Source organism: Dendronephthya gigantea, unplaced genomic scaffold (genome assembly GCF_004324835.1).
Source record: "Dendronephthya gigantea isolate DGI-Jeju-01 unplaced genomic scaffold, DenGig_1.0 000100F, whole genome shotgun sequence".
In the NCBI taxonomy this organism is placed as follows: domain Eukaryota; kingdom Metazoa; phylum Cnidaria; class Anthozoa; order Malacalcyonacea; family Nephtheidae; genus Dendronephthya; species Dendronephthya gigantea.
Window position 1 is genome coordinate 644612 of NW_021163110.1, and position 17324 is coordinate 661935.

Genomic DNA, 17324 nt, shown 5'->3' on the forward strand with positions numbered 1-17324 from the left:
AAAGGATTTAATTTAAGCCAGCCTGTTAGCGCTTTCATTTTGATATACGTATATAGTAAGTTTGGAACTTGGTATAGTTGGGGTGCTGGGCATGGCTGAATCATATATCAAGATATCTGGCTTGGTATTGCATATAGGATAGTGCTTTTCACTTTTATTATCCCATGCAAATCTAAATTAAAATATCATTTCACAGCTCTAATTTTATTTAAATGTATATATTCTAATATTTAAGTTCAAGGATGAATACCAACGTCTGCTATCAGAGCAAAATATAGAAGAGCCAATCAAGGCAAATCTTCTGGACCTGGCTCCTAAAATACTCAAGATTGCCAAAAACAGAGATTTACCACAGATGGAAAAGCTTGTGTTACTGAGGAGGACTCTTAAGAGGAAGCTGATGATGAGAACTTAAATGACGGTTAGAAGAGTTAATTTTTACTATTAACTATCTACACATGAACATTTTTCACCTATACCTACATATCCTTTAATTAACATACACTGGTTCAATTAATTGTTTCCCCATAACTTTTCTTGAAATCTGAAGCTTTAGTATGTATTAACTATAATTAATAACAGAATTTCATATTCTACTGGCTAAAATATACAAGTTAAGTTCACCTCGACATTTCAAAGCCACTTTGATGAAAAGAACTTTTCTATATATTTTAGGCAGTAAATAGGAGATCGTGGGTTAAAGAAAGTTTTCAGAAAATGTAGAGAAAATGTTTGGTTTTCAATGGACCTTTCCCTTTTTAGCTTTCAAGCACGCAATGTGTGACGGTAGTTGATTATGAAGCAACTATGAGTTGCAATATCGCTGTGTTTAGTAGCAATTTTGTATGTAAGAAAACCTTGAGGACTCTTTTTGCTTCATTGTTACTCTGAATGGCTCCCGAACATGACGAAATCCAACTCAAGCTGACCTTGATAATTAACGCATTGCACGCTTGAAAGTTAAAAGGGGAAAGGGCCATTGCTCGCTCTTGATCCAGCTTCCGAGCTCATAAACTATCTTCTCAAAGAAATTTTAAGCTGGTAATGTAATTGCTGTACAATATTATCAAATATAATATTTATTGATATATGTATAAATTTTATTGTATGTATAAATAAAGTATATAAATTATTGCAAATTATTAATTGTGAAAGTTATAAACATTTGCCCCGTTCATGCAGCTAGGAAATAAGGCACATGGTTGTGATTAGAAACTTGAAGTGTAAAAAGAAAAGAAACTAGGAGGTATAAAACAAATAATGAAAGTGAACAGTTACATACTGTTAAATTAACTTTTATTTAAAAAGGGATTTATTTAGAAAGCAAGTATTTACAAAAAGGCTTAAAATATACTAAAAAACTACAAACAGTTTCAAACTTGAACAGTCTACACAGAGTGTATAAAAAAAAACGTAATCCAACTTCAACATGCTATTGTACGTGAACTACTCAGTCTATGACTGAAATTTTTCACATTCAGAAAGATCAGGCTTTTAACTATCGGATGTCATGCTTTTAATACCAAATGATGAAAAAATGAGCACATACGAGGCTGATAAAAAATGTTAGTCACAATCGCATATTTTCACCTCTGAGCATAATTTAGGCAGTGCATAACAAAAAAAAACAATTAATCACGAACATGTCAAAGCTTGCACTAGTCTTACAACATGTTTATTGCAAATTATTCACATTTACACTTTAAAGAGATTATGCGCCAGTGCCTTCTACGTAACCACCATCTCTATTGACACAAAGTTGACATCGCCGCCGCATTGCTTGGAATGTTCTCCTGATTAGCTGAGGATTATCTCTCAACGCTTCAACTTCATGTTGAGTGTGATTCTGCAAATCATTTAGATCATGTGGTGGGCTTGTGTACACTTGGGAGTTTACTTGGCTGTTCATGGCAAATGCAGCTTCATCTCCAATAACGAATGGCCAAAGGAAATCTTTGTTTCTCTCATAATGATCACACAGCCATAGTGCAAACTGCATTCACCAAGCATAATCTCGAGGAAGGAGTTGGTGTTGGATCTGTGTGTGGCAAGGGTGCATGTTTAGATCTAGCCTCGTTATCCTTTTAAAAGTAACAGATGGTAGGCCAACACCATCCCATCTTGCGCTTGTACCTGTTGGATGCTCTTCCACCAATTTTGATCGTCCAGTGCGATGTCGGCCTGAATTTCAATGTCGGCCCAAATCTTAAGGGAGTTAATTTTCAATGGTCCCGGCTCTCACAGTTTAAAATATGCAATTTTTGATTAACCTTTTTTATCAACCTCCTATTCACTCATTTTTTCACCATTTGGTATTAAAAACATGTCATTCAATACAGAAAATCTTAACCTTTCCGAATGTGAAAAAAATTTGTTCATAGAAGGAGTAATTATGTAAACAATAGCACGCCAAAGTTGGATTACATTTTTTTATACACCCTGTATAAGCATATAAAAGATTAAAACTTCAATTAATGGCTTAGTTAATGTCCAAAGTTTCAAGGTTGTCTTTTTGCATTTCAGTATCTTAAGATTGGGTAACATTTTCTATTATGTTTCGATTCAGGTCTATCTGCAGTGTGTATGTTGTTGTGAGCATACAGTTGGGGTTTTGGCTTTGTCCAGTTCAACAAGCTCAAGATAACCTAAGGAGATATAAAGGAATTGTCTATTTTATCTACATATGTGAAGAAACAAGGCAACCTTGATTAAACCTTATAGAAGAATAGTTGAGTCAAATAGTTGACATTAATTAAGTTTATTTGACTCTGAAACAAATATACTTACAGATGCAGTTGCTGTATACCAGTTGTTATCTGAAAGCATCACCAGGCACTGGTTTGTTACAGTAGCTAGTCTTGACAGGGCCTCGATTTGGGGGCCCGGGGCAAAATCTACCTTCGGGGCCCTTTCCCTATGGGCACAGTTTAACCCCATTTTCTCTTATTTGTTCCGTATCTATCTTTACCATATAAAGTTGTATTTGTGTAGACAATGATTTACAAGTTTTACAGGGGAATAAAATTTCAACAAGTTAAAAGTAAAGTTTTGAAGTGAATAACGACATCATGGTTATTTTCTTGCTATGTCACACTCAGAATGTTTGGACTATTGTATCTTGCCTACACAGAGCCGGTTAACAATTCTTGACAAGTTTGTAAAAGTGAAGAAAATTTCAACAAGCTAAAAGTGTACTTTACATGCACATTTGAACGCAAACGAGTCAATAACATCATCATAGTTAATTTTTCTTGCTATGTCACGCTCACATGACAGCATTATCCGTTCTTGCCCCATTGTGAATCTTCGACAGTTCTTAACTATACTAAGTTTACTAAAAGATCTTTCACCTCCTGAAAAAGATACAGGTATGCTTACAAATAAGCATAAAACAACATAAATTTGAGAAAGAATTGTCTAAAGACCTTTCTCATATATCTTATTCAACAATGCAATAGAAGATAGCTTTTTGTCTTTTCTGACCAAACTACTGCTTCGCTTCAACCTATCCAAGAGGCGCATTTCTTCCAGAAGTATACCAAACTCATAAACTCACACAATGGTATACCTATCGTTTATAATTACATTTACATAAAACCAAAAATTTCCTCACGATTGCTCACTGATTTCTTGAATGTCTCACTCCTTTATCTCTATTTTTATGTGTGTTCTCAGTTCTATTGTTATCTAATTAACTTGACGCATGACATTTGCCACGCCCAGCTTTTAATTAGATGTTATTCATGCATTTAGTATACAACTCCCCTAAAAATTTAGTCAATTTTTATAATGTCAACTTAATATGAAGTGTTCCTCATTTACTTGTCTCTGCGAGGCTCTCTGTTCAGTCTGCATCCTCGGTTTCTGCCAGTTCGCGTATTTTCTTTCATGCTTCAATAGCTGCTCCCCGTTTCTTGGTATTCCAATGTCGCACCAAGTAAGAATGGACTGGCTTCAACCCCAAATGGAACTCTTGCGAACCGAAAATGTACCTCTTTCTCGTCGCGTTTAAAGAGAAATCTGAAAGCACCTCTGTCTTCTTCTTTGATTGCTATCTGCAAGAAAGCTTTCTGAATGTCTGCAAGAAGCAGATTTGACAACATTCTTGCTCGTACCATGCGGTTGGAGAGAAGGCCCAGTAAACATACAATTATTGATACTGGATGCCAGTGGATGGGGTTTGGAGCTCGCGTCAAAAACCATTCGCACTTTGGTAGTTGATGCATCTTGCCTTACGACTGGCTTATGTGGCATGTAGTACACTCGCTCTCCTGATGGCTCGTCTGGGGCTTTCTCAATCACACCGCTTGCTAACTGATCCTCGATAATCTTCTCATACTCTTGCTTCAGGTTTTCATATTTCGCAAACTTTTTTTTCACGTTGCTCAGTCGTCTTCTGCTTTGCTGTTCGTTTGTGGTTGTTAACTTACTCCCTGGAATCCATGGTATGCTGACTTTGTATCTGCCATCATCTTGTCTAGTTATGTTCTCTCGAAACTCAGCAAGCACTTGCATTTGGTCATTTTCACCACAATCTTCAACTCCGAGAACATCAAGACTATATAACTGTTCGTAATCGTTAACCTCTCTAGTGCACATACAGGCATCGCTCGAATAATTCTCACCACCATGAACAACCCATCCGAATGTTGTCTCTTCCACCAAGGGATCTCCAGGATTACCTTTGTAAACTTTCTCAGTTCGAATTCTGCTGTATGTGCCATCACCGAGTATGATATGAATTGGATGTTCTCCATCGCTGGTCATGTAAAATCCTTTGTCTTGCATATGGGTGTATTTCTTCTTGAGTTCATTCATATCTGGTCTTTTAACTGTGGTAAAATTTTGGAGTCTGGAACTGGTCAATTCAATATCTTCATGTACTTTCCCATCAAGAGAATTTATGGTTGTTTGGAAAATAGGCATGGCTTGAGTCAAGGTGCCAGTCACAGTTACAATTTTGTGGGATTCGTGATGTGTTGGATTCAAATTGAGTTTCTTTACAGCCTCGCGTGAAATAAAGTCTCGACCTGAGCCAGTGTCGAGATATGCCCACAGGGTTTGTCCCTTTATCTTGACAGGTACAATGGCTGGAAGCGATTTCTCCTCAGTTATAGTGGTAAATCCAGTTACTAACTTGTTCTCCTGGTCATCTTCATTCTTATCACACAGGCTTGTGTGATGTCTGGCCTTACACTTCAGGCAACCACGACTTCAACATTGATTTCCCCTGTGCCCAGTGCGACCACAGTTAAAACACAGATTCTTCTCAGCAAAGAATTTCTTTCGGTCGGCCAATCGTTTCACTGTTTTGCATTGATCACTCCAGTGTTCACTATTCGAACAAAAAACACAGTGAGGTTTTGGGGGTCCGGATGACTTTTGATACCAGTGTCCTTCTGGTTTCTTCCATCTGGTTTCTTTCTGATTGCTCGCATCTTCCACTTTATTTCGTCGAAGCCACTTTTGCAAATTTAGTAATAGTACTTCCATGGACCATTCTTCCCAGTCATCATCTGCTCGAACCAAGTCGGCTCTTATGTGTGGCAACTTGTTGATAGTGGTCATAACAAATCCGGAAAGTTTTTCACCGTCTCCCAGAGTTTGAATTGCATCGAAATTCTTGCTTAATTTCTCATAGAAATCTTGCACCTTTTCATAATTATGCCCTCTCACTGGAGTTAAGTTAATTATTGCATCCATATGGGCGTTGATAACATGTTTGGGGTGACCATACTTGCTTTTTACTCTTTCCCATGCAATCTTGTAACCAACTTCACCCGGTTTCAAATTAGCAATCTTTTCCCTCACCTTTGGGCTCACCATTTCCAATAAAAACCCGTATTTTTTTTCGGCTGTACTCGCTTTTTCATGAACAAGTGTTAGAAACATGTTCTCAAACTGCACCCAATCTGTGGGAGTTCCATTAAACAGTGTTATTTTTAACTTTGGTAATTTCGCTGTAGATGAACGAGCGGTCTGTTCCATTTCTATCTTTCTCTGCGTCATGCGTAATTCAGCTTTGTGCTTTTCTTGCCATAAATGTCGTTCGCGATCCTCTTGTGCTTCTCGAATTTCAGCCCGCCGTCGTTCTTCTTGTTGAAATTGTTTATCTTTTAATTCTAATCGTTGTAATTCTGCTTTGTCTTGAGCCTTTTCTTGTTTTTCCTTTAGTTGTTGTGCAATTTTCTCGTTGTCTACGATCAGCTCTGAATATTTAGACTTTGTTTCCTTTTTCCACTGTCTGACTGTACCTGTTGTTTTTCCGTTATCGATTTTCAACTCTTCTGCTTGCGAAATAAGCTCTGATATTTTGACAATTATTTTCCCAGCGCGATTGTATATGGCTTCCATTTCATCGTAATCTTTCGCTTCAATAATTTCATTTGTTTCTTCTAAGAAATACTTTAACTTAGCGATTTCTTTTTCAATATCTCTTTCAATATCTTTTGCTCGCCTGCGTTTGCAATCTTGCTCGCTTCTTCGTCGCTCATACTGATAAATAAACAGTTTTGTCTTCGTAATTTACTGCTTTGTGTGATTGATTTTCGTCGCTTTAATCCACTCGTATCCTGGTCACGGCACCACTAGTATACCGAACTCATAAACTCACACAATGGTATACGTATCGTTTATAATTAACTTTACATAAAACCAAAAATTTCCTCACAATTGCTCACTGATTTCTTGAATGTCTCATTCCTTTATCTCTATTTTTATGTGTGTTCTCAGTTCTATTGTTATCTAATTAACTTGACGCATGACATTTGCCACGCCCAGCTTTTAATTAGATGTTATTCATGCATTTAGTATAGAAGTTCTCATCTAAGTCACTTGGATAAAATTCTGAAAGGTATTTGCAACGAATCTCTATCTGTTCTCCTGCTGTTTCGCCACCTGTGTTAGAGACTTCAGAGGAATTCCATATGAAGGAAAACATGTAGTTTACTTGTTTGGTTTTTTCGAATCTGCATGCTATCTCGCAAATTACTCTATCCAAGGCAACATTAAACACATTAATTTGGTATTCCCTTTCCTCATTGTGCTGCTCGTGTTCACTATCTTTGGGTTTATCATGAAATCGTCTAGGAACTCTCCGCCTTGTTTCTTTAAAATGCTCACTGAAAGCAATGGAAGCAGCAACAAGCTTTGATTCCTCGTAGATCAAGTTCCAGGATTCCCTTATGCGTTTCAAATAATTTTGCAGTGACTCAATCAGGTGCAGTTCTTCATCAATGATGATCTTAGAAGCTTGAAGCAAATGCTTACATCATTTATAGCCTGTAATGCCCTAAACCAAAAGGTTATAAGTATGACAAATTCAAGTGATTGCAACCATTTGATTAGGTTATCGACATTATCAGACACTTCACCAGGCAAGTTGTGATCTTTTAATATTTTCAATGCATCCAATATTTTTCTTGGCCTCTTTGCTAAGGGCTTGACTGCCTCTATTCTCGCATTACAAAGAGTAGTAGATAATTTGTGTAGAGATATATCAGCCGCCTCTAGCAAAATCTTCCAATGTGAAGGACTACCACTGAACAAATTATACAACCTCTGAATATTTCCAAAGAAGCTTTTTACAACAGCTGACGACTCTGATGCGTGTACTGCACATAGATTAAGAGTATGTGTGTGCACTGCATGGAGAAAATAACGCTTGAGGATTTTTCTCAAGAATTGCTGCTTGAGCTCTATTGTATACCCAAGCCATATTTGCACCGTTGTCATACCCTTGACCTTTGCAGTTTTTAAACTCAATGTTATGTTTTTTGAGGACTTACAGATATTGTATTACTGTACAATATCTCTTCCTTTCTTTTTATCACAATCTTCCACTGTCAAAAATCTTTCACAGATCTCCCAAGCATCATCATTTAAATTTGCATATCTTAAGATGAATGTTATTTGTTCTGTGTGAGAAACGTCAGGGGTACCATCAACAATGATGCTATAGTAAATTGCTTGTTTAACTTGTTCCCCAATAGCATTGAGAACAACTTTAGAACATTCTTCAATAAACTCGTTCTGTGAACGTGTTGATAGATAATGTGCTTGCATTCGGCTGTTGTTTTCCTGGTGTTTTTTGACTTCTTCCAGATGTGACTTTAAAATATGATTGTGACCACTAAGCAGTTCCAAGTTTCCAAGAAATAGACCATTATTTGGATTAACTAATTCAGTTGTTGTTCCACAGAAGAAAAGGTTTTGCTCTGACAGAAACAATACCACGTTTAATATGCATCGAAATATTTCATGCCATGTCGATATTTAGTTTTTAACTGCCGTTGAAAGTTGCTGATCAATTCCAGTTGTCTTATTCAGACTTTTTTCAAGTTCTTTCCACGTAATGTAACTTAACAAATGCAATTAACTTCACTGATGAGCATCAATTTTTTGATATAATTTTCTCCAGTATCTTTATGTCCTGCATCAGGCCTTGTTAGCTGGGATGTCTCAAAGGTCTTCTCTTTTTGTGATATTTCTTGAAAAAGACAACATGGGAAGCAAAAGAGACCTTGTTTTGATGCACTCCATACCAACCAATCTCTTCTTACCTTTTCACCATTTGGCATTTCTTGACAAAAAATATTTTGAGGAAAGTTACGGCCAGAACTGTCTCTTGGAAAAGATTTTGGATTTTCTGGCGGACTAATTTCGGTAATGTACTCTGTGTCGTGTTTGTTTAGATGTATCCAAGTTGAAGAATCGTTTGATAGTAAAGGTGTAAATGTTCTTTCAGCATTGGAGTGGTTGGACAACCCTACAGTTACCTGTGTGGGCAGTGTGGCTACTGTATCGCCATTTATCTTATTACATTTTTAAACTTTTGATTATATTTATTTTTTCAGACTGCTTTTATACTAAATTTACCTTGCATGGGTAAATGTTTGGTTAGCTGTAATTGAATTTATAACATGCTTCTAAATTAAAGAGGTAATCTATATTTTTTGTTTTCTCAGGGTTTGAAGTATCTCATTCTCAGCTTGAAGAAGCAGCTATCCAATCTGGTGTCCTAGAGGGGACAGATGACTATCTTGAACAGGATTTTCATGAAGTATGTCAAGGATTTTTGTCTAACCCTGAACAAGTTTTAGCAGAAGACTGTGTTGCAGCATATATAAACTTTAAAGAAAGATACATTGCCCAATATTCAAATACTTCCCAAAGTATACAATGACCATTTTAAAAGTTTTCTCTTGAAAACATTTTAATAACCCAAACTACAATAATGTATAGTACATTAGTTAGATGTTACATATAATTTCATACACAACATGTAGTTTGTCTGCCAGGGGCATAACAAGCTGGGTGGTATTTCTTCCCAAACTTTTCAAACTGTAATAGTTGGTAATTTTGATAGTGTTTCACTATTAAACCAAACTGGAATGGTAAAATCATGAAATGTATAAACTTTGGAACCAAATTTATGTGACTTTGACAGATAACACCCCCCCCCCCCTGAGCGAACAGGCCTAGGTATCAAACAAACATTTCAACTAACTTTTAAAAACACAACAAAACAGGTCCTATCAGCTCTATGAGTAATCATTTACTTTGACTCGTTGTTCTGCTGTTATTATGGTGTTAACATGTTTGTAAAAGGGTTCAAGTCCAACAGTTGTGCAATATATATTACATTTATGATTTTGGCAGAAATTTGTTATTGCACCAACAGACAAATTTCCCCCACAATACATATATTCGTCATCATCAGACTTTGACTCTGTGGAGGCAATTTCCGGATCACACCCTGCACCTTGAATATCTAAAAGCATCAACTTACGGTCACTCTTCTCAAATGAAAAGTGAGGTAAACATTCTGCCGTTTGGCATAAAGCACTTTTTTCATTTGAAATTGCTCCGTCATTATTTACATACACTTATATAATCCTCAGTGCCACTTATATACTCCTCTATTGTGACACATTCTCCTGTCAGCTCTACTTTTCCCATGAATATGCTATTATAGGAAAAGAGATTGACAGCTACTGAATCATCAACTTCACTGAACCTTGTTTGGAGTTGGTGGGCAAAGCTCTTTGCCAGCACATGGGTTTGCACGGTTTTCTTTGTGTAATTTTCTGGAGACTGGTTAGTCTTCCCCACACATTCAATGGTGGTTGGCAAATATTTCTTCACCACCCATTCCACACCCTTAAATTCAGCAGTAGAACTAGTAGCTTTATAAGCTCTTCGGAAACCACCTTCACCAAAATAAGTGCTTGCTACCTGGAATTCTGCTCGCACTGGTATTAAATGACTGTTGGATTTTTGACAACTTTTCCAAGATCAAGCATTGCAGATGTAGACAAACTTTTTGGGAAAGTCTCTCCTGCCTTAGCTGGAGGCTTTTTGGTGGGATTTTCCATTTGGTGGGCTAGACATTCGGTATGCAACAGATACAAAATTTGCCGACTTTTCCACCTTGATAACACATGGGATAATCCGAACATGTATGACCTTTAGGTCTGGAATTAGATGTAATGAATTGCATGTTGGCCCACGCTCACCTGCCAGAACATCTACTTCCATCCCCTTTCCAACGAATCCTTTGCATTGAAAATATGTTAAACAGGCATTTTTTATTCCGTCTAAGGTAATATCTGACTTTTTATACGGAATGAATTTGCGTGGTCTGATTCTTGAATATTTTTGGGCTTTGGCTTCAACTGATGACGGATAAGCGCTGGACTATCAACTCATCCAACTGAAGCTTTGGCTTTTTTGCATTTTTTGCGTTTGACTCAGCCTTTCGTTTAGTGTTCACGTCCCTTTTTGATTTCACTTTTTCTTCATACTTTTTCTACAAACCAGACATCGTCAACAAGATTTTTAGTGAGTGATGCAGTTCACAATGCATTGTGGTATGCTATTGGCAGCTCTGGGCTGCTGCTGGTGAAAAAATTTATAAAAAATAATGATGAAGAAAAGAAAAATAAATAAAAAATAAAATAAAATAATAAAGTAAAATAAATAAAAATAAAATATTTAAAATATTATAAAATGTTTCATAGAATTTCAAAAATTTAAATGGCAGTTCTGGGCCACCATACACATATGTTAGGCTTTGAGACTTTGCAGGGTGGTTTAAAAATTCCTTTGGTTCGTCAATTGTGGTGGACTTTCGTTTAGTGGGCGTTGATGTCATGATGTTGCTATTGTTCCTAGCATTCTTGAATTTTTTTCTTGGTCTTGTCGGAATTTTGTCCCTGTGATAAATATTTAGTGTCTAATGAAAACTTGAGTGTTTGCAACAGATATATATAGAGAAGCTCAGCCAATCAGTGTGAAGATCACCGGACTACAATAAACAAGGCCTTGCTGCGCATGAGTCATACAAAGAACGTGTAACCAGTGGAAACCCAAACCAAAGTCCAATAGTGAACCTTGTGAAATTAAGGAAGTGAAAATTGTAAAAATTATACCCCCCTCAAAGAAAAAGAAAAAATACACTTGAATTTTCTATTGATATATTATATGGGATATAGAATCCTATAGAATACTCTATTGGAATATTCTATAGGATACCAAATTTTACAGAATGTTCTCTCAGACCAGTAACATAAAATGAATTTTTTATATAATGTTTTATGAATTGTGAACTATATGACAAATTTATTCTTCAACCCAGTACACTATGGAAAGCGATTTGGTGCAAAATTCAAGCATAAAAAAATCTATCAGTCTCAACAAACTTGATCAACATCAACGGCTTTTTATAGTACATTAAACAAATTAAATCAACATAAATAATTTATATCTTTCAAATTCAACAATTTAAAAGCGCAGAATGGAGAGCAAGTCTAACTAAAACTTTTTATACTCACCAGAATGATAATGTTTACAACTCCATATTTAGTGTGTTTTATTATATAATAGATATTAAAAATAATTAACATTTATTTACTGTAAACGAAATATTATGTTGTGTAAACCCAAGACCTGTTGAAATATCAATGGTTAAAGGTCAACAAAACATTTTTTTCTGAGTTCTCCGTAAATAAGTTTTTTATTATATACCACTTGTGAACTACAAGGCGAACAATGAAATATCTATTCATAAAAGATATTATATCACATGGATAAAAAGTCTAAAGGATGTAATTAAAGATGATGTCATTTCTTGGCAAGTGGTATATAATGATACAGTATATTTCTCATATTTTCACTAGTGAAGATATTTTCCAAATTTTCACTATTGATGATATCAAACACATGATCATTTCCCACGTTTCGCTTTCGTTTTGAATTATATCACTTCAAATGTTTTCTTTGTGTTTAACTATATAATAAAAGAACGTTACACAGATTTGAATTAAGATATGAATTTTATCTTCAAGTGGTGAAAGCAATATTTTACCTATGAGCGCAGTGAATTAGTAAAATATTGTTTTCACCACTCAAAGATAAAATTCATATCTTAATACAAACTGTGTGATAAAATTTATATTTTTGCGCCACTGTATAATATATTCTATATATTTAAGCTAAGCAGGCGTAATACAACCAGCCCCTGATTTTAATGTCTCTGGATTTAAACCCCGTTTAATTATCACTTTAGTTTCAAATTAGTGAGCATAGTTTGTGTGGTGATACAAAAAATTATGTTTAATTTTACAGGAACAAAACAAATTACAGATTGTGCAGTGACTCCCAATGCACGAAGTGATCTTAAAACATAAAATAGCCCTTGACCAAATGAGAAAGGGTTTCCATCTTAGGATTATTGGCATAAATTGAAAAGTCACCTGAGAAGTTTCAATCATTTTTTGTTCATGAAGATGGTGATATTGATGCAAATTTCATTACATCACTTCTTAGGTTGCCTGATGCAAGTTCCCCATCTGTACAAAATGTTGTTCAGTTGATGTTGTTGTTTATTAAGAATGCAAAGGAAGGGTTTTGCGCCAGTTGTTGTGCTTTGTCACTGGTTGCAAGTCAACCACAGCAGCTCAGGTTGTGTTAGTGTCAGTTTTGAAGATGTTCCTGACATTCACAAATTTTCATAATTTTTCAAAACTAAATTAATCAGACTCAAACAAGAAGACTTAAACAACAATTAATCGAAAAAACATCCCCCAATTTTGCTTTCACACATCAAAATCATCCACAAACGTTTTGTTTCTAGTCAAGTTATATAAAATTATTACTACACAAATTCCTTTCCAGCATAACCTTTGTTTTATATTAACTACAAGTATAACACGTTTTCTCAACAAAGCTATTTACAACATCTCACTGAGTTTTTTGACAAAGTTAATTACCAACACCTCTATCTTATTATCATCAATCCACTAAAAACGAATTTGTTGAGCAAAGACCCAGACATCTTTACGAAGTTGAAGTAAAACTCCACTCAAAGCTTCCTTGTTGAAACCTGTTTGCACAGCAAAATGCCGGGAAACTTCATTTAAATACGGGTATAAAACCGATGAATTGGCTATATATGTTGTATATTACAGCAAGTATCCAAGACATTTCCTGAATCAAAATGGCGTCGGTGTATTGCAAAACATGCAAATTTCCTCCAGACTGCTATCTTTGTTGTGCGCGCTGAAGATATTCCACGCGCGATTTTGTCATGGGCAAACGCGAAGCGCGTGGACGCTGATGTAAAAATGTGAAGCGCGCAATTTGCGTCGATAGAATATTGAAAATTTAAAAAATAAAACATCATTTTTTACTTTTTAGTTAATAGTGTGTGAAAATTTAATAAACGCCTTGCTTGAAGGCTTTGTAGAACATTTTGTCGTAAACACTCCATAAATGGAAATTGGCTCCAAATATAGAATTGTTTTTGAGCTCAATGGCTTCTTCACTTTTTTAACTAGCATTACTTATGTAAGTCGGTATTTATCAAAGTATTTATCAAATAATATTAAGAGAAGATATTTTTCTACGCATGTTGCATAATATACGCTCAAAACCTCAGTTATACCTTCATGCAACAGTACTACAATTTTCAACATAAAAATGTTTTGAAAACCTGAAAAGCATCTGAAAAGTATGTTTACTGTGTAATCGCAAAATATTATGAAAATGAAAAGATTTCTCCGGATATGCCAAGAAGAAAATAACACTTGAATCCAAGCTAATTTGTATTCATTACAGTTGACATCACATTGGCCGTTTTCACACTACAGACGCATAATGCGTCTTCAATATTTTTTGTCTAGTATAAAGGCCGGACAACTAATCAGACGAATAAGTCGATGGAAACATGCGCGAACAGATTACATTAGAATTTCTGGTTTATTTTATGACTGTCTCACTTTCCAAAATTATTTGTTGCCAAATTATTGCCGGCTTCACACAGGCAGGCGCATTATCTGTCTAGATGAACCATCATTGGTTATGCGTCTATGAGAAGAATAACCAGAGAAGACGCATTATGCGTCTCTAGTGTGAAAACGGCCGACAGCTCCATTATATTTTTTGAAATAACTCTTGTCATTTGGTGTTTTGCAATCACCAAATACAGTGCAAAATTTAGTTCATAACATAATCTAAAGAATATATGTGAAATAAATATATTTTATGAACGTAATATCATAAAATTGTAATTATTTTCTGTTTCTAGTTCAACCTTGCTATGTCTGCAATACTGGTAATGTAGGGGGCGCGCATAAGTGTTGTGACTGTGACAATAACGTGCATGTTTTCTGTGGTACAGCAATAAGTGATTCTGAGGAAGGATATGGCCAAGCAGTAATTTGCTTTAAGTGTAAACCAACTGAAGGTAAGAATATTCATGATATTTGCAAAACCAACTTTTTGCCACTTCAATAAATAAATCGTAAAATGAGTTCCCAGCCTTTCAGTGCATAAAGTTTTGAATCATTTCAGCTTCCACTAGTCCTACACTGCAGAATACTGAGAACAACCCCAAACAATCAAACAAAACGCAAAAAGCTACTAAAATTTCAGGTATGCTGTAAAAAATTCATGTAATTACTAAATGTTAGGGTTCAAATTCTTTTTTTCGCTTCTATTATGTTTACCATACAACTAACTTCCGACAAATTAAAGATTTAAATCTATTCTTCAAAGAAATGTATTGGGTTTTTACTTGCAGCCTTTGACGTTCTAAAAGCTCATACTGGAAGCAAAATATCACACATGCCATCAAAAAGACAAAAAGGTGGACACAAGAAAACTAGTACAGCGATTTGTGTTACCTGCTACAGTGCGAAAAGAAGATGCACACTTGGTCGTTTCAACAAATCTACAATTGAACGTCACCAGAAAAATGTACACCAATGTGGAGAACAAATTGATGTTATATCAGTTGAAGATCCTAGGGCTTTCCCTATTCTAAAGAGTTAAAATCAGCGTCCGCAAAAAAGTGAGCGTTAGGCAATTAATTTTATTTCATCTTAGAACCATTGATTTATTCTATTCATTGTTTATGAAAATTTGCCTCATTTACATTACATTTTTGTAGGCCTCATATCGCGCCTGAATCAAAGAAGCAACAACATCCCAATAACACAATCAGTTCCTCAACTCAATCAAAACGCCCTCGCCTGGATCATTCATCGACGTTGTCTTCTCCGCTTGAAGAGACAACTCATTTCTGCAACATCAAAATAAGAAGTGAAACAGAGTCAGAAAAAGATACCAAGGATAATGTACAAGTCGCTGCTGCGGCCAACTGTGCACTGGTTTCTGAAGATAAAACTTTCAAACTGCACACCAAAGGTAAAGATGAAGAGACAGTCGACTTAACCAGTGACAATGTAGAAGGCGCAACTCGTCAGTAATCCCTGGATTCATTCATGAATTTGAGGCAAAAGGAGGTATTGACTGCAGATGCCAAAATAGATGAACTAGTTAAGAAAGTTGACGAAGTTTTAACATTGGTTTCTGCTGGGGGACATTCAAGACAACCGCCTAGTGCTAAAAAGCTCAGACTGACGTGACCTTCCATTACAATGATGAGCTCCCTGGAAGTTGTTAAGCTGGACTGAATTTCTTGCTGCTACCAATGACTTGTCCCTTTCAGTCCTCGACGACGCAATGGATTCATTGATTTTATGATGCACACTATGCACTGATTATTTGAATGCCCCAAGAGTTCAGCAGAAGAAAGTACAGGGAGAGCGCCTTCCATCCGGTTCTTCAAAGGGATCGCTATGCTTTGGACTTCGTCTTGAAAACGATGACTACGCTACCTACATAGCTGGAAAAAGCAGCAAGTGGTACAGGTTCAAGAAAATGCTAATAGAGCACATCAGTGGAAAGGAAAGTAAAACACATCGCAATGCTGTCCAATACCACCATTTGCAAAAGTCTGTCAGAAAGAGACAAACGTCAGTGGTTCAAAACCAGTTGTGAGCTGCCATGACAGTTGTGAAGACCAAGTGCGCCGCTCAACACTACGAAACCAATATAGCCCAGTTGTATGCTGCAGGATGTGATGTAGGAGACTATGGACACTCGCGTCACATGTTTGTGCCAATGCTACAAGCTGCTTGCGCATATGACAAAGAAATTTCCAAGTTCATGGCGACTCCTCTGCCCAACACTGGTCTGCCTCCTCATTTTTATATTACCGGCGATAAATCGATCAACCATTGAACAACAAACCAAGTGACACTTATATGTCCTGTGGTAGAAGGACAGAGGCAGGCTATTGCCCTAAATGCCAGCAGAGTTTATACGAAATCCGATGGTTCTGGTGGCACTGGCCCAGAATTAGCTTCAAAGCTTTTAAATGATGTCAAAAAGCATGCCAAAATTACCGGTCGTGGAATCCTGGGAATGCAAGGCAAAGTCACAGATGGTCAGTATTTGTGCAGAGGATTTGTGGATTCAATGAACCAACCCTTGTTCAACGAAATTCCTGCAACTCTTCAGAACGAATTTTGGTGGCCATTGCAGTGGGATCCAGCACATTGGCTTGATAAAGTCTTTTCCAAATTCCACGATGATAACGAATTCGTCTCCTGTTTGTTATTACTAACTAATCTCTTTCATACAATGTTCAACCGTGGCAAGATGCACGCGGTAGCAAAAGAGACAGCCAAGGAACTTAACCTGCCATTTAAGACAACAGTTTCGTTTGCAAAGCAAAGGTTTATGAGCAGCAGCTACAAACAGTTCCTAAAGTTGGAGACGTCAAACGAGGCTTACATCAACGCTTTCAGAGATCATGACCATGAAAAAGTGAAAGAATATAAACTTGCTGGTCAAGATTTTGTATTTGATCTCCTTGGAATCATCGATCTCTTGTGGCCTTTGCGCCAGTAATGCTTCGCGGCTAAATGTTGTCATGCCCTGGATGGAAAATTGCTACTTGGATTCCCCAAGTGAAA

General features: G+C 36.3%; 2 protein-coding genes across 2 annotated transcripts; both read right to left on the reverse strand.

The window, feature by feature from the left end:
* Positions 1-3893: 3893 nt before the first annotated feature.
* On the reverse strand, positions 3894-4818 carry LOC114534432. Its single transcript, XM_028555875.1, has 2 exons — positions 4161-4818; positions 3894-4078 (listed from the first exon to the last, which is right to left on the reverse strand). The coding sequence occupies exons 1-2, from the start codon at positions 4816-4818 to the stop codon at positions 3894-3896; spliced, it is 843 nt and encodes a 280-aa protein (XP_028411676.1).
* Positions 4819-5214: 396 nt separating this feature from the next.
* Positions 5215-6354, reverse strand: LOC114534433. The gene has a single exon (XM_028555876.1). The coding sequence runs from the start codon at positions 6352-6354 to the stop codon at positions 5215-5217; it is 1140 nt and encodes a 379-aa protein (XP_028411677.1).
* Positions 6355-17324: the final 10970 nt, after the last annotated feature.

Coding starts and splice junctions, on each gene's coding strand:
- LOC114534432 (XM_028555875.1), bottom strand. CDS start 4,818: ATGAATGAACTCAAGAAGAAATACACCCATATGCAAGACAAAGGATTT. Junction 4,079..4,160: donor ACCCCATCCACTGGCATCCA/GTATCAATAATT, acceptor TGCTTCTTGCAG/ACATTCAGAAAGCTTTCTTG.
- LOC114534433 (XM_028555876.1), bottom strand. CDS start 6,354: ATGGAAGCCATATACAATCGCGCTGGGAAAATAATTGTCAAAATATCA.